Source organism: Meles meles, chromosome 4, assembly GCF_922984935.1.
Source record: "Meles meles chromosome 4, mMelMel3.1 paternal haplotype, whole genome shotgun sequence".
NCBI lineage: Eukaryota > Metazoa > Chordata > Mammalia > Carnivora > Mustelidae > Meles > Meles meles.
Genome location: NC_060069.1, coordinates 76399695 through 76427655, shown reverse-complemented (window position 1 = coordinate 76427655; position 27961 = coordinate 76399695). Strand labels below are relative to the sequence as shown.

The 27961-nt window shown below is 40.4% G+C and overlaps 2 protein-coding genes across 15 annotated transcripts in view; one reads left to right on the top strand and one right to left on the bottom strand.

Moving 5' to 3' along the window:
• Positions 1–964: 964 nt before the first annotated feature.
• Positions 965–27651, bottom strand: B3GALNT1 (beta-1,3-N-acetylgalactosaminyltransferase 1 (globoside blood group)). 14 transcript variants are annotated; one of them, XM_046002886.1, is made up of 6 exons: positions 27408–27636; positions 25674–25765; positions 11144–11331; positions 9364–9432; positions 7438–7503; positions 965–3024 (listed from the first exon to the last, which is right to left on the bottom strand). In XM_046002886.1, the coding sequence occupies exon 6, from the start codon at positions 2988–2990 to the stop codon at positions 1995–1997; it is 996 nt and encodes a 331-aa protein (XP_045858842.1). In that variant the 5' UTR covers positions 2991–3024; positions 7438–7503; positions 9364–9432; positions 11144–11331; positions 25674–25765; positions 27408–27636; the 3' UTR covers positions 965–1994. The 14 variants fall into 14 exon arrangements, with proteins under 14 accessions (XP_045858842.1, XP_045858843.1, XP_045858847.1 ...); XM_046002887.1 differs by having other exon boundaries at positions 25674–25762; XM_046002891.1 differs by lacking the exon at positions 27408–27636 and adding an exon at positions 26991–27146.
• NMD3 (NMD3 ribosome export adaptor) overlaps positions 27534–27961 on the top strand; it is a 123605-nt gene continuing 123177 nt past the window's right edge. Inside the window, exon 1 of the mRNA XM_046002882.1 lies at positions 27534–27671. The gene's annotated coding sequence lies outside the window, so the exon portion shown is untranslated. The remainder of the gene's footprint in view (positions 27672–27961) is intronic.

Below are 27961 nucleotides of genomic sequence, written 5' to 3'. Positions count from 1 at the left end.
GACTTAGCTTCCCCAACATCAATATAAACTTCTAGAAAACCAATCTAATCATACCATAAAAATAACCACCATCTGTCTTAAAGAAAGTGACTCCTATATGAATAGGGATTAGCAACGGCATAGCTTGATTCCATAGACTATTTCATTTGATTTTATTATAAGTGATTATCGGGTCTGAGACCAGGAAAAGGGAAATAACCACCCTACAGAGAATCACACATTAAAATAGTTCTAATTGGGGGCACCTGGGTGGCTCAGTCAGTTGTGCATCCAACTCTTGACTTCAGTTCAGGTCATGATCTCAGGGTGGTGAGATCAAGCCCCGAGTCAGGCTCTGAGCTCAGCGGGGAGTCTTTGCTCAAAATTCTCTCTCCCTCGCCCGATGCCCCTCCCCCGACCCTCTCTCTCTCTCTAATAAATGTATCTTTAGAAAAATAAAATAGGTCTGATTGAAATTAAGCATTTCTGACAGAATTATAAATATTGAGTATTACTAGAGCTAACTACATATTTTTAAGTTTGTATTTTCTGCCAATGGATTTGATCTTTTGCCTACCAGAAAAAAGGAATCACTTTCCTATATCAGCCACAATGGGAAAGGGCCCAGCCCCAAGAATATGGAGCAAGGAGTCTTCTTTGACCCACTGGTAGGTCAGAGGTGACCTCCATTACCACTGCTATGAAGAAATGTGCTTCTACATGACATGGGATTCCGTTATGATTTTTGACCACATATGAAGGCTTTCCTTTTTTTTTTTTAATCTCTTATTTTTTATAAACATATAATGTATTTTTATCCCCAGGGGTACAGGTCTGTGAATCGCCAGGTTTACACACTTCACAGCACTCACCATAGCACATACCCTCCCCAATGTCCATAACCCCCCTCCCCCTCTCCCAACCCCACCTCCCCACAGCAGAAGGCTTTCCTCTTGATGTGAAACTAGTAACAATAGCAGCAGCATGTTTTTTCCCTCTTTATTCTCAAATTAATTGTTAGTGAGCACACACATGGATCAGATTAGTAACAACACTTATAATATCCCAGCCGTCGGGTTCTCTCTTTTCTTGTCTTCAGAGTCCTTTCCAAAAGGAAACATGCTGCCTGGCATTCTATATTATTCCCAATTTTCAAGTGGAAAAATGAGACAGATGTAGTGACATAAAAACATTGGGAATTATATTTTTTAAAAACAAGACAATAATTCAGACCTTCTTGTTTCAATTCTTCTCTACATTACCACAGTAAAATGTTTATCAAAGTCTAAGAGATTACCGATATGCAGTAACGAACAATGACTTTACATTAATGGAGCTATAAAATAATAAACTCATCAGTGAAGTAACCAGAAAAAAGTTACAATGTGAAGGGTGATTCACTATTCTCTTTATACAGTGTTGAAACAACCATAATATTTAAACACCAGAAAGTCCTAAGTAGTATTAAACAGTAATTCATAACCGCGAAATGCTGTAACATCTTGAAGTACCTTCTGAATGACCAAAACGGATGAAATTTTTCTCAGAGTAACTTTAGTTTTTTACACAGAACTATGTATTTTTAAAAACTGGTAATCCATGTAAGATATACACAAAACCTTTATCTGACTAGACTGTTCAACGAATAGGACTCCACATTGCTTTGTTGTTATGGACTAATGAGCTTATAATTCAGTGAAACCCTTTTAAAAAGTTCTAGTTTCTAGAATGACATGTTCAAATAGTTTGGTCCTATTAGTTTTATTAACAAAAATCTCCGATTCCTTTATAAGGTGTTTAATTTCTCTTACTATCACCTTTAAAGAGCCTGACTTGATTTTTTCATCTAAATAAATCACAAGTGTAACCCTCCAGTCCCCAGTCCACGGGCACTCCATGAGTCTCAGTTCAGTGTAAATCAACACAGTGACCTTCCCATGAGTTTTCCACTGGAGATTTTAAAGTAATTTTAATACTCCCACAGGGTACCCTGACTTTCCCAGGCTTTTCTCAAATTAATAATGGCATGTGGTATTCCTCAGCATAACCTGCCAAAATGTGATAATTTCCTTGGAAGAAAAGCCATGAGCTGCAATCACACGTCTGAGTTGACAGACATCCAAATGGATCCTATATAAAAAGAAAAGATTTGTGTCTTCTGGAATATGGATGTCCACTTTTAATAAATTCAAACAGATCCCAACATAAACATCTTCAAACTTGATGGGTTTTACGTGACTCATCATTTCATAGATTTTTGGCACCAAATCTCTGGACATTATATAACCCAACCCACTGCAGTAGGGAGGAAACACCTTGAAGGGATACTCCTGGTATGAAATATGGGCTTTCTGGTAAAATCCTCTATAGGAATAGTTATCAATTAGAGGATAACCTGTGAAAAACTTCTCTGAGTGGTTTACATTTAAAAGGTACTTCACTAAGTTGCCAGTATTGATGAAAACATCAGTGTCTGTCTTCATGATGTACTTGGCATTGGGGCAAAATTCAGTTACCCACCTGAATGCCATAATTGTTTTCAAGGTCAGATTATTATACGTGTCTAAAAAATCCTGTCGTATTATGTCACCATAAAGAAGGTGTTCATCCTCTAAGGACAATGCTAACATTTTGTCTTCCTTTTCAGCCTGTTGGCCTAGTAAGAAAAAGGTAAGAACCTCATATCCCCACCAAGACTTTTTTTCACCCCAAGTAACTCTAATGGCCTGTCTGGCTTTCACATCTGAAGGGTGTGAGGTCACCAGGATGACAAGAAATGGGTTTTGATGAGAGCAGTTTGAATGCTCACGAAGCGTGAAGCTAAAGTCATGTCTGTAAATGGGCTCATACTCGTAGAAGTACATCCAGTTTACACGTTCTATCACATTGTAGTGGGGCAGGCTGAGGTACCACATCACAAGGAAACTCAGCAGTGACAACAGCAGGAGGCTCCATTTGAGGGATCTCAGTGACATCCTACTTGGAAGGGTGGTCAAGAAAGCCAGGGCCATCCACAGCAGCTCAGAAGCACACGAGCCTCAGGTTCTGGAAGATCATCAAAGACCTGGTTAGTTAGAAGTTCCCAAGTAAAACCAAGAATTCTGATCCAAGCCTACTTAATTTCATTTAACTAGAAGCAAATGGATACCAACAACCAAGAGTGCATTTTAGCTTTTTACATCAAGATCAAGGTTAAAAACATATCCTTCATGACTTTGGGAAAAATAATACTTTTTGTTTGATTTAAATAACTGGTGAAATACAATTTTGTCCTGGATGTCCAGAGGGACTTCGAGAGATGACTAACTGGGGTTAAAAAATAAACCTGCAATGGAAAAAAACAAAACAAAACAAAACCAAAAAGCCCCAAGACAAAAAGCTGCATTTTTTTCTTCACTGGTATGGAAACGACATAAAGGAATTAACACAAGGAGATGTTACCAGCAACATGTCCCAATAAACCAAGGGTCTTTCTCAGCTGTGTGATCTGATGTGGATTCTAGCAAATATGGAATAAGGAAAACCCAATAGCTACAATTATTCACATGTGATGGGAGGAAAGCAGAGACTCTTCACCTGAGAGGCAAATCTTCTAGATACAAACAGGATAACCATTTCCAGAGTTTTTAAATGCTCAAGACTGTGACAGAGCTTTTACTTGTCCAAACACATCCCAGCACCCCTTTTACCATGTTGGCTGAACTCAGTGCACAGTCTGGATAGCGAGTGCTTAAATTAAAGGCAGGTCCCTAGTACTGATTGTTCCCCATTCTAATCTATTCAGAAACCGTGTGCCAGATCGGAATCATGGGATGGAATCTCCAAGAACAGGTGCTTTTTACACAGACCCCAGCTGAGATGAGGACAGAGGTAGGGGACACAGAATACACAGCCCGCAGTGACAGTGTGGCCTCAGCTCTGTGCTAGAACACAAGGATGTGGCTGGTTACAATTCAGGATCCCACAGGGCTTTCCGGTACATGGTCTAAAGACAAACATACACTAAGTGTTTCTTCGATGTTCCCCATTCACAGACTACATCAGGCACTAAGAAGACAAGAGGAAGGAAACAGGAGAAGAAGGCAAACCCAAGGCAACAGGGAAACATGGCAGACTGTTTATATCAAACACTAAGGGACATCAGAAGAAGAGACAGATCAACAAAATGGGGGGCAGGCTGAGAGGCTCTGATGGTGTCTCTTCACCCCCAATCATCTGGGGGTAGGGTTCTGGGGAGCCAGAATTTGTTAGCAGGCTGTACATTAATGTCATCATATGAGAAGGCTGGCCTCCCGAGGGTTCTACTTTGGGTCAGTCTTAGGTCTCTGGACACATAGCTCTTCTGCCTCTTAATACTATGAAGATGGCAGGATCTCAAGACTCCTTGTCCTCTCTGGCCATATCGTACCTACTCTGACTAGTTCTGGTCAGAGTAATCTTTCCTTTCTCTAGTGCTTTCTATACTTAAAGTCATGTAATACAATGGAATGTTCTGGCAAACTCTATAGTTTCATGTACACGTGTCTTGCCTCTCCATTTATAGTCTATGACCTTGGTGGCAAAGTTTTTCTCATAATCATCAAAGTGCAAGACAGAGAGAGACCTACAGCAGGAGTGCAAGGAACACAGACTTGTCTGGTACGCTCTTTCTAGCTGTAATAAGGATAAAAGGTAGGTCTGTCAATCCTACTCCAACCTCCCCTCTCCCCCTTACTACCCTTACACAGCCAGCTCCTGGAAAAATGTGAAACAGAAGGATCACAGGAAGGATTACAGAAGTAATTAACCCCTTCTTACACTTTCTCCTCATTGGGCTACTAGACACTGCACAACCTTAGGATGCTCAGTTTACACCTTGGCCAACGACAGCTTGTACATTTGTTGTGCAGGTCAGGTGTAGTTTTACGCCTCACTCCAACAATCAGCCATTATAATAAACTTCAGACCAAGAGAAGGAAAGTATCCTGTGTGAGGAGCAGCATTTACAGCTGCATCGAGGCAATGAAGGTCCTGTTACTTTTCAATAATGGGAAGAACTCAAAACAGCAAATCTTATTATAGAAGTCATGTTATGTGCGTTCTGTAAGCCATGGTTTCCAAGAGTGAAAATGTGCCTGTGGTTCTGAGGTTTACTGCTTGTGGGCCCACAAAGAAAATAAAGCAGCAGCAAAGATAAGAAGAACTCTCCTGCCCAAAAAAGGGGAAAGGTCTTTCGAGGACCGGCCAGACAGACTTTAGACAGGTGGCTCTAAAGGCACAGACCACGGTCCATACCCCAGCTCTGACCTTCAACAAACACGATGAGCAGGTAGGTATGTTATCTTTCAGAGCCCCCGTTTCCACATCTCTGCACTGAAGATGTCAGGACAGTGTAAGTGGGGAATGACGTGTACAAAACAAAACAAAACGTACTGGCCATTAAGTGTTCAGTAAACAGATTCTGTCATCACCAGCTGTGTTCCTCCCTGGGCAACTATTCTTTCCCATCTGTGTTCTCTAAATTGATTTTTATTGTCAAAGGAGTTATCCTAAAAAAATGATAATCTTTATGAATTCTTACTACTTAAAGAAAAATAGGTTTCACAGCCATAAATATATTTCTATTTCTTGCCATCTTGATTTATTTCTTCTGCATGAAAGACCTTCAATTTCACCAACTGAACAGTCGGTAGTATGCAGCAGTCACAAATAAGGCTTGAAATTTCTGTAAGATAGAGAAGAAACTTAACAGCATTTACTTATGGGTCAGGGGATCAGAGGTCAAAGAGGGGAAAGAAGCAAGTCCACCTCCTCCAGTCTCTTTCTGAACTAGAAACAGATACTGAAATAAAAAGTTATCACTAGTCCACAGAATTCAGAGAGTCCATGGCTTCATCATGGAAAAAGAGCACTTGGTATTCAAGGCTTAACACATACATCCAGGTTCTCACGTCACCAGGTGTCTCTGGTCACCCTACCACAGTTGCACTTTCCTGAGTAAGAATGCGGGGGTCACTAAAATAAGTGAAACACAAAACTTCTAAGAGACCCTGTGCTGGTGTCCTCTCTTTCATCTTCTGCTCCACACATGCATTCACAGCAGGCAATCCTGGCGTGGGACTGCCGACTGCTACCTCCCAACCAACCCTTCCCCTTTGAACCTCCATCTCTATTCACAAATACCCCAGGCACATTGATGAACTGTGAGAAGAGGAAACAGTGAGGCAAATCTCACTGCCGCCATGATTCAGTACATTCCTGTTTTGGTTTTCACTAGTCAAGTTTGGAAACCAGAGCAAGACACGAAAAACAGGAGGCACTCATATACAAAAAATGTTCCCAATGGATTAAAGACTCAAGTAAGAGAAAAATGCACCTTTCATAGTACTAAAAGAAAATATGGATGAATATTTTAATAGTTTGGAAGTGGGGAAGACCTTCAATTACTCAAATGTAAGAAATAATACAATTTCAAAAATTTCTTGCCCAAGATTGAAAAGCAAAAAAATAAAACAAAAAACTGAAAAAATAAACAACGATAAAAAACACAACAAGGGGGCGCCTGGGTGGCTCAGTGGGTTAAAGTCTCTGCCCCCGGCTCGGGTCATGATCCCAGAGTCCTGGGATCGAGCCCCGCATGGGGCTCTCTGCTCTGCAGGGAGCCTGCTTCCTCCTCTCTCTCTGCCTACCTCTCTGCCTACTTGTGATCTCTGTCTGTCGGATAAATAAATAAAATCTTTAAAAACAAACAAACAAAAAAACACAACAAGGGTGAAAGATAAAAAACAAACTGGGAAAAAAACACCTGAAGTTTTATGACAAAGCCCCCAAAATTAAGAACAAGATGAATACTACAAGAGAATTAATGGCCAAAGAGAATTTCTCCAGAGAACTACAAATGATCAATAAAATAAGAAAAGATACTTAAACTCACAAGTAAGCAGAAATATTGACAAAAGCCACAAACCAGCAGGGGCACCTGGGTGGCTTAATGGGTTAAAACCTCTGCCTTTGGCTCAGGTCATGATCCCAGGATCTTGGGATGGAGCCCCGCATCGGGCTCTCTGCTCAGCGGGGAGCCTGCTTCCTCCTCTCTCTCTGCCTGCCTCTCTGCCTGCTTGTGCTCTCTGTCTGTCAAATAAATAAAATCTTTTAAAAAAAACAAAAAAATCCCCCACAAACCAGCAAATTCAAGGGAAGAAAACATGACAATACTCAGTGCGTGTGAGGGGAAAAGGCATTCTTGTGCACTCTGGAGGGAAATTTGAAAACAAGTATCAAACTTTTAAACCTGCATACCCTTTGACCAAGCAATACCACTGCTAGCAATTTATCCTAAAGAAATAAGCAGGTAACTGTGTGTCATTTAAAATATGAAAAAAATGGATTTAAATGCCTCCCAATAGAGAACTGGTTAAACAAATTATGGTACATCCATACAAGAGCATATATTTATTCATTATATACAATGAAACTTACCTATATTCCCTTGATATATTACCAAATGAAAAATGCAGCTGCAAAACTGCTTATGTGCTGTGAGTCCTTTTGAAAAATGAAAAGATAATTATAAACCCATAGAGTCACATAGGCTGAGCAAGATTTCTAGAAGGATATGTACCAGTATGTCAATGTTTCTATTCTGTAGGATTTCTGAAAGATTTCTTCTTTCTTTTGTTTTTCTTTTTGTATCATTTGGATTTTCCATGCTATTCATGTATTATCTTTGTAAATACATAAAAACAAAGCCAAAAATTTAATTTTATGTTTGCATATGTTCCACTGAGCAGTAGTAACCCTAACCTAGCAGTCAGGATTCTGAGTTTCATCTTATCCTAGTTCTTCTCCCAAAGTGTGACCACATACAATTCATGATATTTCTATTAGGTATAATTCTGATTTTAGTGAATATTAACATAGTAAGGAATGATTTTTAAAATCCACTCAAAATATAGTAATTCTAATTTAACAGGATTTACATTAGCTAATAATAACAGTACTTTATCTACACAGATAAATACAAAAATTTATGAGGTGTTCACAACAAATATTATTAGCTTTCCCCCAATATCTCTATATGGTGGGCCAGTTGGTTTTACTGTACCTAATTTATAGATGAATTTTAGAGATTTCAAGTGAACTGAAGATGAAATAAAGACACTTTCAAATAGATGTAGACTTATAAAGTCCATAAACTAGCTGAAGGGTACCAAAGGAATATATTTCAGTATGTAGAAAAATGAACTTGGGGCACCTGGGTGGCTCAGTGGGCTAAGCCTCTGCATTCAGCTCAGGTCATGATTGATCCCAGAGTCCTGGGATCGAGCCCCATGTAGGGCTCCCCCCTCAGGTGGGAGCCTGCTTGTCTCTCTCCTCCCCGTTTCTGCTCTCTCTCTATCTCGCTATCTCTGTCAATAAATAAAATCTTAAAAATTAATTAAGTACAAAACAATAAACACTGTTATGCTGTAAATAAACAAATAAAAATAAATATTAAAAAAAAAAAAGGGGGGGGGTGGGAGGTTGAGGAACCAGGTGGTGGGTAATAGGGAGGGCACGTACTGCATGGAGCACTGGGTGTGATGCCAAAACAATAAACACTGTTATGCTGTAAATAAACAAATAAAAATAAATATAAAAAAAATTAATTAAGTAATTAATTAATGATGTTCATTTAGATGTCATTGGTTTAAAAAAAAAGAAAAATGAACTCAGGAGGAAGGAATGGCATGAAAGAAACAAGTGGAAGCAAGGAGATAATTAAAAGATAGTAAAAATTAATACAGAGAGTAGAAGAAAAAGAACAAAAATAATTTTTTTAATGTGAAAAAGTGAAAGTAAAATACTATGTAAAAATGACATTGTTGCTGTAAAAACATTTTCACAAAATTAAAACATGTTAATATTCTTATCTAATTGAGGAGGAGCAAGGAGAGAGTGATAAACTTTAAGACTGTGCAAAAAAATTCATTTAAGAATGTACATTAACCTTTAGAAGGAGCACTGAATTAATAGATATGGACTATATATCTTCCATACTGATTAAGAAATAAACAAAGCAAGCTATCAAATCAGTAGAGGGTAGGATAAGAGAAAAAAAAGCAGAGAAAATGCATAGCAAATAGAAAAACACAAAAGATGCTGGAAGTAAGTATAAATGGAAGCCTCTGGCTAGCTTATTTGTTTGAGCCTCTTACTCTTGCTTTCAGCTCAGGTCATGTTTTCAGGGTCATGAGATTGAGCCCTATGTCAGGCTCTGTCCCGGGCGTGGAGCCTGCTTGAGAGTCTCTCTCCCTCTCCCTCTACCCCCACCCCACTCCCACTCTAAAAGAGTAAAACAAAAATTTTTTAAAAATAAAAAAAGAAGTAAATATAAACGTACTGTCAGAGTAAATATAAACTCACCTACTAAAAGATGAGAGATTCTCAAACTGGCTTAAAATTCTGCCATTATATTGCTTGTAAGACACATGCCTAAAACAAAACAACACAAAAGTTTTAATATTAGTAAATAAGAAAACATATCAGGAAAATGCCAATCAGAAGCCTGCTGCAATTAAATACTAATGTCACATATTTTAAATGAACAGTATTTAAAAGGGACAACAAGATTTTGCTACTAATAAAAGGAGACATCTAAGAAGATAATTTAATAATCATGAAACTATATAAACATAAAAACATAGCCTCAAAAATATATAAAGCAAACTCTGAAATGTATGAGTACAAATGGAAAAATCTATAATCCTAATGGGAGGTTTTTAACAAATCCCTCTAAATAACTAATATATCAGCAGGCCAAAAATAAGGATATGCATGTTTCAAATAGTATTAACAAATTTGGTTTAACAGAATAGTAATATTCCTTTCAAAATCACATGACACATTTATTAAAAAATTGATGTTAGGTTATATAAGCCATTTCAAGAATTTTTTTTTTAACTCAATTTAATAGGAGCACCTGGCTAGCTCATTGATGGAACATGCAATTCTTGATCTCAGGGTTGGGAATTCAAGACCCACAATGGGTGTAGAGATTACTTAAAGAAAACAAAAACAGAAACAAAAACAAACCTCAATTTAACAGAGGCCACATTATTTGACATTATTTGACTACAATATAATTATAACAAAAACATTAACTTGAAAAACACATAAACAAAAAAAACACTTGTTTGGAAACTCAACATCCTTACAAATTTCTGTTTAATCCATAAAGTTAAAGAGAATACCATATTGGAAAGTATACAATATGTGCAACTGAGTAAGATCAATTTACCACATTTCAGTGAGGCACTATTACATCAGCCCCTTAATTGAAAACTATTGGTTTGGGGCAAGGTGTGAGAGAGAAAACAAGCATTTTTTTTTTCTGCTTTAAAGAATGATCTATAGTTCGGGGGAGACAAATAGCTCCAACTGAAGAGGGAAAACTCCTTTTTATAGAAAAATGCCAATTGTAAATGTAGGTAGAATGACAGAATAAGAAAACTATCATTTTGTAACTTCTCATGAAATTACTGATTCAGGCAATGATTATTTATCAGTATTTTAAACATCAAAGGAAAGATTAATAAGGAATTGTACATCTACATGGTACCAAAGTAACACCACAAAGATAACCTTTTACTCATAAGGAAAGAAACAATATAAACCTTACATTGGAAGAATTAGAGTGCTAATAATCAATGTTAGCATTATAAATGGTGAAACAAGTACACACTATTTATCTCCTAATGAGAAACAATATGGAATAACAATATTATTTCTGAGGAATCCTAGCCAAAAATGTTAACTGGAGTCTAATCAAAATGTACACAAAATACAGAGAATAGAAGAACAAGCTAAGGAACACCACAGGCAAGATTCAAAGAAATCCTACAGCTGGCATTGTCAGCTGGCATGGTGTCTTTAGCTAGTCAGCACCACGAAAAAAAGAGACAGCTGTAGATTAAAAAAGATTTAAGGACACACAATGTACGGTCTGGACTGGATCCTGTAGAAATCTGAATACAACCTAAGTATTAGGTGATGCCAGGAGAATTATTAATCTATTCAGGTGCAATATGTTAACAGGCTACAAAAGAAAATGTTCCTGGGTAAATAAATGTGGTATATCTATACATTAGAATACTATTCAGCTACAAAAAGAAACAAAGTACTGATGATACAAGCTGTAACATACCCATTTAAAGAATTCAGAACATGAGGGCCACTGGGTAGCTCAGCTGGTTGAGTATCTGACTCTTGATTTCAGCTCAGGTCCTGATCGTGGGGTTGTGGGATCAAGCCCCGTTTTGGGTTCCATGCTCAGCGTGAAGTCTGACTGGGATTCTCTCTCTGGTTTTGCCCCTCTCCCTGCTTATACTCTCTCTTTCAAAATAAACAAATAAAAAAAATCTTAAAAAAAAAAAAAGAACTCAGAACAAGGATGAATCTAAAAAACATTAAGCTAAGTAAAAGAAGCCTGAAAAAAAAAACAACATATATATATGACTCTAATAATGTGAAATATCCAGAAAAGGCAAAGCTATAGACAGAAAGCTTAATGCCTGGTGGTGGCATTAAGAAACTGGCTGTAAACGGAGATAGAGAATCAGTTGTGGGTAATGGAAATATTTTAAAATTTGACTGGGTGATGGTTCCAGAACTCTGTACATCTAGTAAAAATCACTGAATTATACAATTCAAATGTTTTATGGTATATATACCTTAATAAAGCTATTAAAAACTTTTCCTATTTCTAGGAGAATAAATTTAGGAGGAGGAAGTCAAGATACCTGTATTTGCTTTAAAATATTTCAATAATAAAAACTAAAAGGAGTTAAGAAAATGAATTCCCTCTCCCATTCATTTATGGTGGAATAGGAAACGGTATCACCTCTCAGGAGGGCAATTTGGACATACTTACACAGTTTACAAATACATTTACTCTTTTTTTTTTTTTTTTTTAAAGATTTTATTTATTTATTTGACAGAAAGAGAGATCACAAGTAGATAGAGAGGCAGGCAGAGAGAGAGGAGGAAGCAGGCTCCCTGCAGAGCAGAGAGCCCGATGCGGGGCTCGATCCCAGGACCCTGAGATCATGACCTGAGCCGAAGGCAGCGGCTTAATCCACTGAGCCTTTGATCCTGGAATTTATTTTAGGCACAGCCATATATACATATATAAAGACATTTTACTGTCATTAGCTACATTATAATAGCAAATGATTAGAAATAACCCGAGGGATCATTAATAAGGGATTACTTACATAAACAATGGAATACTATACAGATGTTTAAAAAAAAGAATGAAGATATTTTCTAAGTACTGACATGAAAGATTTTTAGAATATATTAAGTGGAGAAGGAAGATACAGAACAATGTTTATAATATGCTAACTTTTGTGTTAAAAGGAAGAGAAAAGAGGCACCTGGGTGTCTCAGTCTGTTAAGTATCTGACTCTAGATTTTGGCCCAGGTCATGATTTCAGGGTTGTGAGATCTGCCTGTGATTCTCTCCCCCTCCCTCTCCCCCCCCAAAATAAATAAATATTTAAAAAAAAAAAAAGTAAGGAAATTTGTATGTGTATGAGAAAAACAATGGAAAAACATATGATGGGTAGGGAGGAATGGGGTAGATCACAAAAGGGATGAGAGCATCCCCCCCCCTTTTTTAAAGATTTTATTTATTGGGGCACCTGGGTGGCTCAGGAGGTTAAAGTCTCTGCCTTCAGCTTGGGTCATGATCCCAGGGTCCTGGGATGGAGCCCCACATCTGGCTCTCTGCTCGGTGGGGAACCTGCTTCCTCCTCTCTCTCTCTGCCTGCCTCTCCACCTACTTGTGATCTCTGACAAATGAATAAAAAAAAAATCTTAAAAAATAATCTTATTTATTTGAGATAGAGAGAGAGAGAGAGAGTGAGCACACAAGCAGGGGGAAGGATAGAAGAGGCAGACGGAGAGGAAGAAGCAGACTCCCCACTAAGCAAGGAGGCCAATGGAGGGCTTCATCACAGGACCCTGGGTTCATGACCTGAGCCAAAAGCAGATGCTTAACTGACTGAGCCACCCAGGCTCCCTGAGAGTATCCCTTTCTTATGTTACTTGGTAATATTACTTTTTAAGTTATATAGTTTTTACATTAATTTGATTCTTAAAACACCTGAATACATTAAAATTCAAAACAATGAAAATAAGGGCACCTGTGTGGTTCAGTCATTGATCATCTGCCTTCGGCTCAGGTCATGATCCCAGAGTCCTGGGATCAAGCCCCGCATCAGGCTTTGCTCAATGGGAAGCCTGCTTCTCCCTCTCCCACTCCCCCTGCTTGTGTTCCCTCTCTCACTGTGTCTCTCTATGTCAAAAATAAATAAAAATCTAAAAAATAAAAATAAAAAATTTCCCTCCCCATTTTGAAGTGTTACTTATAAAAATACACTGGATATATCTAAAGCAGTCCTTACAGAAAAACTCATAACCTTTTAAAATACACATTCTTAAAAGTAGAATTATCTTACATACATTTTTTTGTGTCCACTGGATTTTTCCAAACTGGTGTACGATTTACATACAATAAAATGCACCCTTTATATTTTACTGTTCCGTACATGTAACCACCAGTACAATCAAAATATGAGTCAATTCCATCACAACAAAAATTGTACTAATGTCCCTTAATCAATCCTTTCCTGAACCTCCAGGCAACCACTGATCTGTTTTTCATCCCTCTAGCTTTGCCAAACCAGAATATGTCACATAAACAGAATGACACAGTATGCAGACTCTCATGTATAATGAATAATAAATTTTTTTAAAAAGACTGAAAATAAATGAGTTGAGTACTTAGCTCAAGAAGCTAAAAACCTAATTCCAGTGTTATTACAGAAACAAGAAAACAGAAGGAATAATAAAGACAAAGCAGAAAATAATGAAAAACAAAAAAGCCAAAAAGGAAGATTATTTTAAAAAACAAACATTGGGAATAGAAGGGAAATATCTAACCTGTTAGAGAAACTGTAGCAAACTTAATGGTGAAAATTTTAAATATTTCTATTAAAGCCAGAAAAAAGACAAGGATACCCACTGTTGCCTCTACTACACACTGCTCTTCTAGAGTGTTACTGCCACAAGGAAGAAGAAGAAATAAGATGTAAAAACTGTTAAGGAAGGGGAGAAAACGTGCCATTATTTTCATATATTGTAATCATCTACATAGAAAACTCAAAGGGAAAAAGGCTACAGATATATGTTTACCAAGATGTTGGGTATGAGCTCACATACATATCCAAAACATTAAAAAAACCCAAAATCTAAGGGAAAACACAGAAACGACAGAGTGTTAAATAAAACTAACAACAACGGGGCGCCTGGGTGGCTCAGTGGATTAAGCCGCTGCCTTCGGCTCAGGTCATGATCTCAGGGTAGGGTCCTGGGATCGAGCCCCGCATCGGGCTCTCTGCTCCGCGGGGAGCCTGCTTCCTCCTCTCTCTCTGCCTGCCTCTCTGCCTACTTGTGACCTCTCTCTCTGTCAAATAAATAAATAAAATCTTTAAAAAAAAAAAAAAAAACTAACAACAACAACAAAAGTGCAGAACCCTGATGTAGAAAGGTAAAAATCTCTTCTGAAGAATTAAAAAAAAAAAAAATGTGAATAAATGAAAGACATATGTTCAGGGGTAAGAAAAATCAAAAGTAAAGATTCTACCTCCCTAAACTAATCAATAAATTCACATGATTATGAAAGGAACTTAATGATCTAAGAATGACCAATACAAATTTGAACACAAAGCATGAAGCAGGGGGTGGGCTTGGTGTTATCAAAGTCTATGAAAGAGTCTCAGTAATTAGTGGCGCCTGGGTGGCTCAGCGGGTTGAGCATCTGCCTTTGGCTCAGGTCATGATCTCAGGGTCCTGGGATCGAGCCCCGCATCGGGCTCTCTGCTCAGTGGGGAGCCTGCTTCCCCCTCTTTCTCTGCCTACCTCTCTGCCTACTTGTAATCTCTCTCTCTCAAATAAATAAATTAAAAAAAAAAAAAGAGCCTCAGTAATTAAAACAGAGGCGCCGACAAACAGATTAAACAGCTGAAGAGCGCCAAGACCTGAGGCAGACCTGCACATATACTGGGACCTGAAAAATGGCAGAGGCTGCATCACAAACCCATGGGGAAAAGATTCAGTAAACGGTTCGGAATAAATGTGGCAAAAATAAAACCATATTCATATTACTTTCAAAAATAAAATTCAGGTGGATATGAGAATTTTAAAAAGTAAAAAAAAAAAAAAGGAGAAATACATTGGGTAACATTTTTAAAATATAAAGCTTACAGGACAAGGCAAGTTAAAAGGTCAGCCACAGACTCAGAGAAGATATTTATAACAAGGGAAACAAAGGACTGGTATCCAGAATCTTTTCACTGTATTTGTTATATAGTATATATTTGTAATAATCTATTATTATTCTTTGTAGAAAGTTTATGTAAAGCTTACAAATAAAAAGGCAAACAGGTGACCTGTGAATAAGAAGTTCACAGAAGAGGAAATCAGAAAAGCTAATAAACATGAAAAGAGGGTCAGTCTCACTAGTGATCAGGGATATGCAAATTGAAGTCAGATACCAAATTTTTAACCCATCAGGAAATATCAAAAAATTTATTATTAGTCAGGTATTGGAGTAAATGCTATTTGTCACACACAGAAGGTCAAAGTACACGGTCACCACCCCTTTGGTAGGTAAGCAATACGGCTACATCTAGTAAACTGAAAATCGACATTCCTTTTCTGGGACTACATCCTAAAAAAACTCTTACATGCATAGACACATGGAGACATGTGCAAGCATGCTCACAATGGGGCTATGAAAATAGATAATCTGAGGCAACTTAAATGTCTATCCATTAGATAATAAATCAATAAAACTTGGTACTGTCTTCCAGTGGACTCTTATAAGACAGTTAAAAGAAATGAACTGGATTTATACACAGAGTATTAATTTGGATAGTATTAAAAAATAAAATGTTGAGTAAAATATACAAGTTGAAATATTAAATACGTATGTGATACCATTTATAAAAGTAGTTCTAAACAGCACCCAAGAAACAGTGAGTTTTCAGAAGCAACTATGCACAAAAAATTTTTCTTCTCTCCAAAGATTTTATTTTTATTTGAGATAGAGAGGGACAGCCAGAGTCAGCAGCCGGAGGGAGAGGCAGGGGGAGGGAGAAGCAGACTACCTGCTGAGTGGGGAGCTGATGCAGGGCTCCTGAGATCATGACCTGAGCCAGTCAGCCACTCAACCAACTGAGCCACCCAGGAGCCCCCACACAAAATTATTTTTTAAAGAAACTGCAGGAATACCTCCCACACTCAGCAGCGTGCGTGTCGCTGGGGAAGAATGAAAGGGGCATGTGGTGAAAAGGGGAAAGATAAGGCTAGCCACAAACACTATCAAGTATTAGCATTTGTTAATTCAAGGTGATGGAAATATAGGTATTCTCTTATATTTTTAGTTTTCCTTGTATTTAAACTTTATCAGGAAAAAAGTATGATAAAAATGCTTGGACATCAGAGTTAAATGGCTCACCTAAATCTCAGCTGTAATACTTAACAGTTGTGTGACTTTGGGGAAGTGACTTAATTTCTCAAAAGTGTCTTTTTTCAGCTACAAACCAAGTGCCACAATACCAGTTCAGTCACTGTGAGGTTTCTGTGGGAGAACACAGGCTATTCAGTCAGTACACTTGGTAGTTCTTGAAGTTAAAGTGACACTCAGGTGTGTGGATAAATGTGGGCCCACTATGATGACACAGGAGTCAAAGTGGCCTGGCCTGAGACTTGGGATTGGCTCACTCTCTGACAGTGGGAGCACAGGGCAGCTGCTCTCCTAGCACAAGCCTCCTTAGGAAGGCTTTGTGCACCCTGACACTGAATCTGCTCTGAATCGCATGTCCCAGGAGAGGGACAAACAGAATCTAAAATATCGATGAAGAGAAAAATATAAAAAGGCCCAACAGGAGAATATACCATTATTTTATGATCGACTTCTTAAGTAATAATGTCATATATCACTGTGAAGAAATTATATTTATGATTTTAAAATAATTTCCATTTTATAAAAGATGAACTTGTGATTATATTAACTAAGTGTATATGCACTAACTATATTCTAAATAATTTACTTTAAGCAAAAAATCTTCTCTACCCCCACGAGCCTAGCATGATGCTGGTGCACAGCAGGCCACCAGTAATCTCTTGTCGATTGGGTGGTTGATCCACAAACACCTGAAGAAACATCTCAAATAATAGAAAAGCCGGGAAAACCTCCAGAGACAAAACAGGTTAGCTGCTTCCAACGCTTTAGTCATCAAATGAAACCTTCATCCTCAGAGACTAAATCTGCATCTCAGTTATTAACACCAGAACTTTCTGGGAGCCAAAGAGGGCTGCCTCTATCTTGTCCACAAGTGTTACTGAGTTCCTCAAAAGAGCTCCATGGACAAAAAAAAAAAAAAGGAAGTCATTCAAATAAACTTAAATTAGTATTTCTGTTTTTAATATGTTAGTGTACCTTCTCTGAGATGAGACTACATCATGCCACGTTTCTCAAATTTATCTGAAGTACCTATTTTAATTTTCAGTGCCTCTAGCAAGCACTGAACTCTACACTTTGGAAAATCCTGTCCTAGATCATCTCTGTAGTCACTGTATTGTTAAACTAATTTTGGCGAATTAAAAAAAATTAAGCAGTAGTTTGGAGTTAAAAGAATTGTATAAACTGGTTCATTTTTTTTTTGGCAAAGTTTCTAGTGTTAGTCACTAAAGGTAAGTAAACATGTACCCTGTGATGTAGCAGCTCCCAGTCCTGGGGGAATATGTAAATAGGAATACCAAAACATGTTCAAAAAAGTTTGTAACTTATGTTTATAAAAAAAAAAGAAATAAATTAAAAATTAAAAAAAAAAAGTCTGTAACAGCACACTATCCATGATAACCCCAACCTGGAAACAATCATGGTACAAAGGAGAAACAAATTTATATAATAGCGCCTTATACAAAGTGGAAATGAACAAACTGCAACCTCACGTGACATTCTAGAGTCTCTCAAACCCAATGTTGAGCTAAAGAAGCCAGACACATAAAGAGTAGACACTAAGATTCTATTTACACAAAGTGGAAAAGCAGGCAAAAGTAATCTATGGTGTTAAGAAATCATCAAGGACACTGGTAAACCTTGGAGATAATTAGGAAATACAATTGGTAGGGCCTGAGGGGGACTTTCCGGGGGTGCTGGGCACGCTCTATTTCTTGACCTAGATGGTGCCTACCGGTGTGTTCACTGTGATATTTCATTTCTTCATCTGTACATTTTGGTGGGGGGTGGGGGGATGTTATATGTTAAAAAAAAAAAAAAAAAAAAAAAAGTTAAAACAGCCAGGTAATCCAATCAGTCATTCTGTTTATTTGGTTACTGTGCACCATCAATGTTGGCAGGTGTCTACATGACTTCCTGGCCCTAGATGTCCAGCTGTGCTGAGAGCACTGGAAACTGCTACCAGGCAATAACTCATGCAACCTTCAAGACAGCCCACGAATAAAGGCAGGCACTTTTGAAATCCTTACTGTTTGCACTGAATAGGTGAGGAAACTAAGGCTAAGGGAGAGTCAGTAACTTGCCCAAAGACAAAGGCTTTTAAGTGGTAGAGACAAAATCAAACAAGACTCCAAATTTCATGTTCTTGGCACTACCCTTCCTATCCCAGGGAATCCGCCGCATGCCTACTGACCAGAGTTGCTCTGAGTGGTTTTAATTTCTCATGACCACTGAACCTTGAAACAGTAAAGGAGCATCACAACCTTATTGTCTTTATATAAAAAACTCAAAATTCTCCCTCTCAAACTTGAAATACGGGTTGTTAACAACCCAAACATAATAACTAATAATGGAGTGCCTGCATGGCTCAGTCAGTTAAGTGTCTGCCTTCAGCTCAGGTAGATCCCAGGATCCTGGGATCGAGCCCCACATCATGCTCCTTGCTCATCGGGTAGACTGCTTCTCCCTCTCCCTCTATTCCCCCCTCCCCACTCATGGTCTCTCTCTGGCTCTACCTCAAAAAAATAAAATCTTTAAAAAATGATAACTAATAATTTATGCAGATATACACTTTCTTATTTTACATCAGAAATATGCTGGGAACTATAGGGCTCAGTCAGTTAAGCGTCTGACTCTTGATTTCGCCTCAGGTCATGATATCAGAGCGGTGAGATGGAGCCCAGTGCTGGACTCTGTGCTCAGCAGACAGTCTGCTTGAGATTCTCTCTCTCCCTCTGCCCCCAAATAAAGAAATCTTTAAAATATATATGCTGCACCCTAGAAAATTGGGGGGTGAGAGAGTGGTTGAAGGGATCAGTCCAAATGCAAGGACTCCAGAGAAACAGAAGGATCATTCAATGGTACAATTATTTAAGCCAAAATAACCTCAAATTCTTTCCTGGGATAAAAAAATGTTGCTTATTTTCTGCAAAGGGAAAGCAAATTCAATTATTTTAAAAAACATTTAAACTCTTCTAATTGCAAGTGTGATATAGTTCATTAGAGAACTGTGAATGCAAAAACAAAGCACAGACAATGAAAGCTTAAGGGCAACAATGTTAACACTTTCTGAAGAAGCTCTATCCATCCCAGCTGTCTCTCTATCCAGTCTGTCCCTTAGGAATACACCCCCCGCGCCCCCGCCCCCCCCCCGCAGCATTTCATCTGCTGCCATGCCTTTTCCAATCCCGATTTCAGCTATAATGGCTTCGTTTCTGAACCCTGACTATGTCAAACTTTCCCACCTCGTGAAGTCTGCACTTGCTTGTCCCTCTAACTCAAAAGCTGTTTCCTGGAAAGGCTGGCTCCTTCTCCTGCTTCAAATCCCAGCAAAATGTCACTTAGGAGACTCCTGCTCTGACCTCTTATCCCAAGTTAATCCCCACCCATCACACCCCTCATTATTCCCCTCTAGGCAATTAACCCAGCCAGATTTTCTGTCTGATTTTCTATTACCTGTTCCCTTCCCAAAAATCTGAGGTTTGTGAGGGAAAAGGCCTTGCTCGTCTTGTTCCCCCCACATCCCTGGAGCCTAGCACACAGTAGGTGGAGATGGATATCTGAATGCTATGCAAATGGTCTGATAATGTGCTTTTATCCATTCAATATGTTAAGGAAAGATCCCCAAGAATAAACCGAATCCAAGAGCAAACTCCTGAATCTGTTAGATTATGCTTACTTTTCTTCAGCTCTCTCATGATACAAAGCCTTCTTCTAATTCTGATCATGTTCCTTTTAAAAGGTCCAGACATGAAAAACCAAAAACAAACAAAAAAACCCACCCAAAACTACATTTCAATAAAATTCTAAGCCTGGGCATATGAGCTTTAGGAGTCATCCAAGGAGAAAACATGTGCTATCATTAAGGATAATTATAAAATTACTGCCAGTTGTAAATTATGACTCTTATTCCACATAAAGAACAGTAGTACAAAGGGCAGAAATCCTAATAGCCCCAACAAGGCCCAGTGGAATTGAGTTTAGTGAGTTTAGTACACACAGTCATGTCCTATTTCCTACAGAGGGAGAACCACATATCAATGCACATCATGAAGAAAATTCCCCTACTAGCTCCCTCTCCAACCGAACATATTAATTCATAAACAAAGCAAAATAAAACTCCACCATTCTGACCTCCTCTGATTATATTAGAAACAAACAGAATCAGTGATGCCTGACCACTATCTCTCTTCCCTCTTCTTTCTGAACCCAGTGGTTCTTAAACTTGGCTGTGTATTATAATCTCCTGGAGAACTTGAAAACCTCTGGAAGCCAGGCTGTACCCGGGACTAACTAAAGGAGAGTTGCAGAGGACAGTGAGGCTCAGATGGCAGTACCTTTAAAGTTTCCCAGATCATTCCAATGTGCTGCTTTAGACCTAACTATTCCAAGTACAGTGCCTGTGTACCACCTAGAAGCTTGCTAGAAATGCAGAGCCTCAGGCCCAATCCCATCTGAATTCAGCAAAACTCAGTGAATCAGAAACATTTAGGATGGAGCTGGCCAGCAGTAAGAACTACGTAGATGGTACCACTATTATTACTAAAGTCCACTACATGCTCCTCTAACTTACTCTTATTTGCTTACATTTGCTCCATTTACAGACCCTACAGCTAGCTCCCAATGTCTCTTATAGGACACCATATGGTCTACAGCACATGTAGACAGGCAAATCAATCCCAGTTTATCCACATTCTCTCTCCAAATCAGTAAGTTTTCTTTTTTCCCCCCCAACTATGGGCTCCCCACCCAACATAGGGCTTGAACTTATGACCCTGAGATCAACAGTCACGTGCTCTACCTACCCACTGAGCTAGCCAGGCACCCCAGTAAGCTTCCTTTTGGGGGCGCCTGAGTGGCTCAGTCAATAAGAGTCTGCCTTTGGCTCAGGTCCTGATCCCAGGGTCCTGGGATCGAGCCTCACATCGGGCTCCCTGCTCAGCAGGAAGCCTGCTCCTCCCTCTTCCACACCCTCTGCTTCTGTCCCCTCTCTTGCTGTGTCTCTGTCAAATAAATAAATAAATAAAATCTTTAAAAAAAAAAAAAAAGCTTCCTTTTAGAACCCAAAGATGATGTTTCTTCTAGCATCTTAAAGTTCCTAACGTTTTGCTACCCTGAACATATAAGCTCATAGGAACTACTAGCAGAGGTTCACATGCCAACTGCGAACTTTTTCGGTTCCTCTTCCCACACAAGCTACCCCTCCCATGATCTTCCTCCTGCCCCGTGATCCTCCCATAACTGGGAATGATTTGAACTCTCAAAAGCCCTATAATAGGTATTTCTGACAACTGGCGGAGAATTACAAAATACATTAACCTTTTCAAACTGAGGCGTGAAATATTCAAGTGGCATCAATCTATTTTAAGGATTGGGCATATTTGATAAAGCTTACATTCCTCCCTCTTACTTTGAAGCACAGCTTGACATATAAGAGAGAATCAAATCTTATTTACTGAATGGATGAACTGCAACCACTATACTTGCCGAATTTAATAACACTTAAAAACGAAATATGCTTTACTCTGTCCAGGTAAACAAAGTTAATGTTAAAAAAAAAAAAAAAAACTTGCTTTCTACTTTATCCAATTTCTTCACATTCCCCTCTCTCCATAAGTTTAGCAAAAGCCCCTGCTTGGTCCTGGCACTGTAGTAAGTACCCCATACTTCCACTATTTGTTGATTAAGACAATCTAGGAGGTAGGCACTACGACCACAGCATCTTTGTTCCAGTTGAGGAGACTGAGACGTGGAGACCTGATCAAGAGTCAGGCTCTCACAGCCAGCAAGCGAGGCTGGGAATCCCGCAGTCCTCATCCTGAGTGGGCTCCCCAACCACGGCACCACTAGGCATCTTTCCTAATTTGTGTTAATCTCACTGGCCTGGCATCTTCATGCTTTCTTCCACACAGTGTTGCACTTCTGATCTTCCTCAGGGATGAAGAGCTTCAAAGCTAACCCAGAAACTTAAAGGGGGGCGGGAGGGGAATCCTTTGCGCAAACACTCTTCAATTTCCAAGCAGACCATGCTCTTTCGAATTCTCATCCAGACATTATCCAAGGAGTGTTCCTTTCAAGTACACGTTTCAGAAAAGGAGGAACTGCTGAGAAGAATAATGTTAATGAGTTTATATTCCAAATAACCCTGAATAAATTACCAAGCTTCAGTAAACATTAGCAAACACTCAGACACAAAAGCAGTGACCTGTCAGGAGCCTGCAGAGATTCAGAGTACTTGTCTGACTGACTCATCTCCATATTCAAAAGGTTCCTCCACCTGAAGATCAAGGGAGCCTTAGCTCATTCACAAGTCGAGTTTCTCTGAAGAGCGCACTGAATGATCTTTCTGAAGGAAGTGGACAAGTGAGCCCAATGATGGCACCTCGCTGGTTTCAAAACTGGTTGATCCCTCACCGCCAGTGTGTTTTCCACAGTCAGTCATGTGTTCAACATACACTTCTTGGGCTCATGCTGGACTGTGAGAATATGGTACTGACCAAAACACCCAAACAGAGCAAAAGTGGATGTACCTCTGCACTCAGAGGTGAGCAATCTGAAAGAGCCACATGACAGAACAGCCATGTGTTCATGGGAAGAGGCAACAAGATGACCGGGTCTGGAGAGAAGCTAGGAAAACTGGAGTGGAGCAAAGATCATACAAGTCAGGCAGAACAGCAGGAAAGCTGACTTGAAAGCTGGGCCTTCCTGTCTCTGTTTTGTTATAAACAGCTTTACTCGTTGGAGGAAAAGGACAGCGGAAGCTGCTCTAGTTAATATTTCTTCTCACTGTTGCCCTAGGCTAGGAATATTATGTATCTTTGTCATTGTAACCTTGTCTGTCAGGCTAAGTCATCAACTACCTTTCCCTCAGTTATCTAAGTGTATTTCATTCATTTCTTCATTTCTAACACAGGCTAGGCCTGTGTTAGCAACTGGGACTGCAAAGGGGAAAAAGATCCCTGCCTTGCCCTCGAGTTGTTGATACCATACAGAGCCGAGGAAGGCTGAGGACTCCTCAAGGTTCAGACTGAACATTATGGGTAAAGCCCACCTGGAGAAGATGGGAGGGAGACCTCCCAGCTCAACTGTCTCTAAATGTGTGCTCAGGGTCCATGGCCAGGAGCCATCTTTGCAATCTCAGAATGTGCAGATGCTTGATAAAAACAAAAATTACAGAACCTATTATCAGTTTAGAGAAAAGAACTATTTAATTAAGAGAGAAGAGTTGGTAAGAGTTTTTTCTCTTAGAAAGGGGGTCTCCCCATCCTTGAAAACAAAGTCTGTTACCAAAATAGGAGCCAAATACACTGCTTCTTTATGCTAACTTTAAAAAGCCTGTTCGGAACACACAGCATGGATTTTAGCAGAATTCTGTGCTCTATCCCAGGAGTGGCAAAAAAAATTTTTTTAAATAAAAGGGCAGGGGCACCTCGGTGGCTCAGTGGGTTAAAGCCTCTGCCTTCGGCTCAGGTCATGATCCCAAGGTCCTGGGATCGAGCCCCGCATCGGGTTCTCTGCTCAGCAGGAAGCCTGCTTCCTCCTCTCTCTCTCTGCCTACCTCTCTGCCTGCTTGTGATCTCTGTTAAATAAATAAATAAAATCTTTAAAAAATAAACAAATAAATAAAAGGGCAGATAGCAAACATTTCCTTTGCGGGCCATACAGTCTCTATCCCAGCCACTTGATCCTGCCTTTGTAGCAAAAATGGAGCCGTAGACAATATTAAACAAATAGGTGTGGCTGTGCTCCAAAAAACTTTATTCACTAAACAGGCTGCTAGTCTGGAAGTGTTGTTCTAGCCCCATGAAATGGCATACCTTAGAACATCAAGAAAAGCTCAGTCTCCTGGGGTGCCTGGCTGGTTCAGTCAGTAGAGCATGTGACTCTTGATCTCAGAGTCATGAGTTCAAGCCCTATACTGGGCATGAAGCTTACTTAAAAAAAAAAGGGGGGGGGGAGAAATAAAGAAAAGAAAATCTCAATTTCCTACGATCTTTCTTCTCTGTGTTTCCTTATCACTGAAGAGCAAATCCTAGTAGTGGTAACATGTTCCCACATAAAATGGTTCCCAAAGGGCAGACAGGGCTGATGAGTATTAAGCTAGGCTATGGATGCTCTAACGGGACCATAAAAGGCCTGGCTTCCTAATGCAGGATCAGAAACATAGAATGAAAAATTCATACTCTACCCTAGCTTTCTGGCTTTACTCCCTGATTTCCCAGAGTTGCAGGGGTTACAAGTTATCTTCCTGGCCAAATCTTCCATCCTGCAGTGTCTCAGGGCCTCACCCTGGGGATGTTCTGTGGCTTCAACTTCCCTCATCTAGACAAGCCTCCTACAAACCACCATTCTTCCTGCACATACCTTCACCTTCTCCTCACATCTAATTCACAATGTACCAAGAGCTCTGGTGCCAAAAGCAAATCAATATTAATAACAGGCAATTTTTTACTGAAATAAAACCATTGTTCACAGTCCCAAAAGAGATATTTGCAAAAGACATTCTGTCAAATGAACTGCAACTTTAGAATGTATCTGATGTGCAAGGCCATTTAAGAGCATGCTATTTGACCCACCACATCTGACCTCGTTCAGGAAGTTGTACAGTGTGGTTACCACATAGTGAGCACGCAGGAGCAATGGTAACTGTTAGAGCTGCAAGAAGAAAGTGTATTTGGCCTCGATGTTATATGGTTGTGAATGGGATAAAGGCGCTTAATGGGATTCTACCTGTATCACCTGATGGTGTAAAGAACAGAGCTCCAGACTGGGCAGAGAGAGAAGGCAAATCATTTCAAGGGATAAGAAAAGAGGAAACAGTATCCACTTGAGTATTTTCTTAGGAATAAAGAGAGTGGAGTTTAAGTTGAATATGGCCACCAAATTAAGTTTACACAGATAACTTTTCCTGAGTTACCACAATATTTTTTAAATAACCCAATTTTTAGAAATACATGTATCATCCAGGACGGTTTAGTAAAGCTTAACTCTTACAACTCCTCAAATCCTCCAGGGAAAAAAGATATACTAGAATATACGACAGAATTCGTAGCTATGTAAATGATCCTTAAAAGCTTGTAAAGGAGACTCACAGTCAGTTTTAACCAGTTAGGATAATTTCTAAATTAAAATAAGATGAACTTACCTACAGAATTTCAGATGAGACTAAAGCACTAGCAGAAGTTTTTCTGCTGCTTTTCATATTCCATGCTTAATTAAAAGATTTACTGTGACCTACTGATCAAAAGAACAGAAAAAGAATACATCTAAGTCATAACTCAACACCATCGAGCAATATGACATCTAAAATCAATGTTCTAGGGGAGCCTGGGTAGCTCAGTGGGTTCAGCCGCTGTCTTTGGCTCAGGTTATGATCTCAGGGTCCTGGGATCAAGTCCCGCATCCGGTTCTCTGCTCAGCAGGGAGCCTGCTTCCCTCTCTCTCTCTCTGCCTGCCTCTCTGTCTACTTATGATCTCTCTCTGTCAAATAAATAAATAAAATCTTTAAAATAAAATAAAATCAATGTTCTATACCTAGCAAGCTGCTACAAGAGCAAAGTATCATACATCAGCATTCTCTTCATTTTTGGAAAAGCTTTGGTCCTCTCTTCTTCCTTCTTGCTCTCAAATCACCTCATGCATCCACTCTGGAATTATAATTTGGCCACTGTTTTGGTAACAGGCTTTATTTTCATGGCTAGAATTACCCAATGACCATTCATTCAAATGAACCTGCTCGTCTAGAAGAAAAAAATGTTTTAGACTCTTATCTCTTAATAAATAGCTCCCTTCTCTAGACTGATAGAAGTTCAGATTTGCTTTTATCAGGCATCAACACATTCTGAGAGCACAAAATCAGCTCCCTCCATCCCTCTAGGACACCTGGGGAAAGCTAAAACACAAACTTATTCTCAGCTGAAGACTGCAAACTCAAATCTTGCTTTCCTCTGACAACAGAAAAAAAGATACGGTTTGGTAATCTGTTCCTTGGTACCAGATTTTCCTGACGAAGCAGCCCGTCCTAAACACTGATACTATGTGCAAAATACAAAGGATAAAAAACCCATCTCTGCCTTGCAATTCTCCCTCCTAGTCCAACAGTGAGGAGTGGAAGAGAAGGAAATACGGAATGCAATACTACTGGCATCATTCCTTATTGCTTGGAAAAGTGAGGCTCCATTGCACCTTTCAGATTTCTTTTAAAATGTCTGTATGCGTTAAGATAGCCTCTGGATAGCCCTAGCTCCTTGGGGTTTCCTTTTTTCTCTGCCCAATCAGCCCATTCTTCTCCTTAGGTCCATATTCCTTACAACCCCTCCCGATGAAGACGAACCCTCCCACAATCCTACTCCCAGGCCCTTCCCCAGCGCCTTGGGAATGCGTTGGCCCCGGGCCTGCTGGGAAATCCACCAAAATTGAGACACCGTCCCCTTCCTCTCCCCGGCAGCCCTGGCCAACGCACCCGGGCTGCTCCCTGAGTTTGTCGCTGGAGCGGCCTAGGGCGACGGGGATCTGGGGGCTGCACCCTAAGGCAGAGACGGCAGGACAGTGTGTTCCTTGCAGCCGCGGCCAGGGCCCGCCACGCGTCCTTGCGCCCCTCAGTGTCGCCAGGGCCCCGCCGGGCTCCTTCTTCCCGGCTCACCGGGATCCGGCAGCTGTTCGTCGCAGAGGCCGGAGTCCCCGGGTGCGGCTGCTCCGGCGCCATCCCGGCGGCGCTCTGGGAAAGGGCCGGAGTGGGCGGCACCGCCCTGACCGCCCCCTGGCTTCGCTGCCCCGGTAGCGCCCTCCGGGAGAAGCGAGTCCTAGGGTCAAGCCCGCCACCAAACCTGGGGTCTCCAAGGCTTTCGGATCGCCCCCAGCGACCCCGCCTCACACTCACCTCCCGCGCACCGCACGAAGCCTGCTCCGACACCCGCTGGTGGGCGGCCGACGCTGCCGCCCCGCGCGCACACGCAGCCTCCCGCAGCCGCACGCACGGCCGGGCGCGCGCAGACCACGCGCGGAGGCCGGGAGCCCCTTGCTCGCTCGCACGCAGGCGCGGGCCCCGAGCCCGGGCGAGCGCTGCCCTGCTCCGCCCGCAGCCGTGCGCACTCTCCTGGGCGCGCCCTGTCGCTCCTCGCCATCACCTTGCGTTCCGAGGACGGTAGGCGTTTTCCATTTGCGGCGAGCGGAGGTTGGGCGACTTAGTGAGGGACCTCTGGCAAGGGTTTGCCGTGTTTACTAGCGGCGTAAATGCACGGCCTCGAGGCAGTCCTGGAGGGATTTACTTGTTAGAGTGTGCAAAGAGCTGCTCAGGACAGAAGAAACTTCGGGAAGTTGCTTATCTCAGAAGAAATGTGCGTTCTTCTTAGAATCGATGGAGAGGGTGGGTACGTCAGGTTACAATGGTTTGGTGGAAGAACAGGAGTCCCAGGAAGTTGCTTGCTTTCGGGA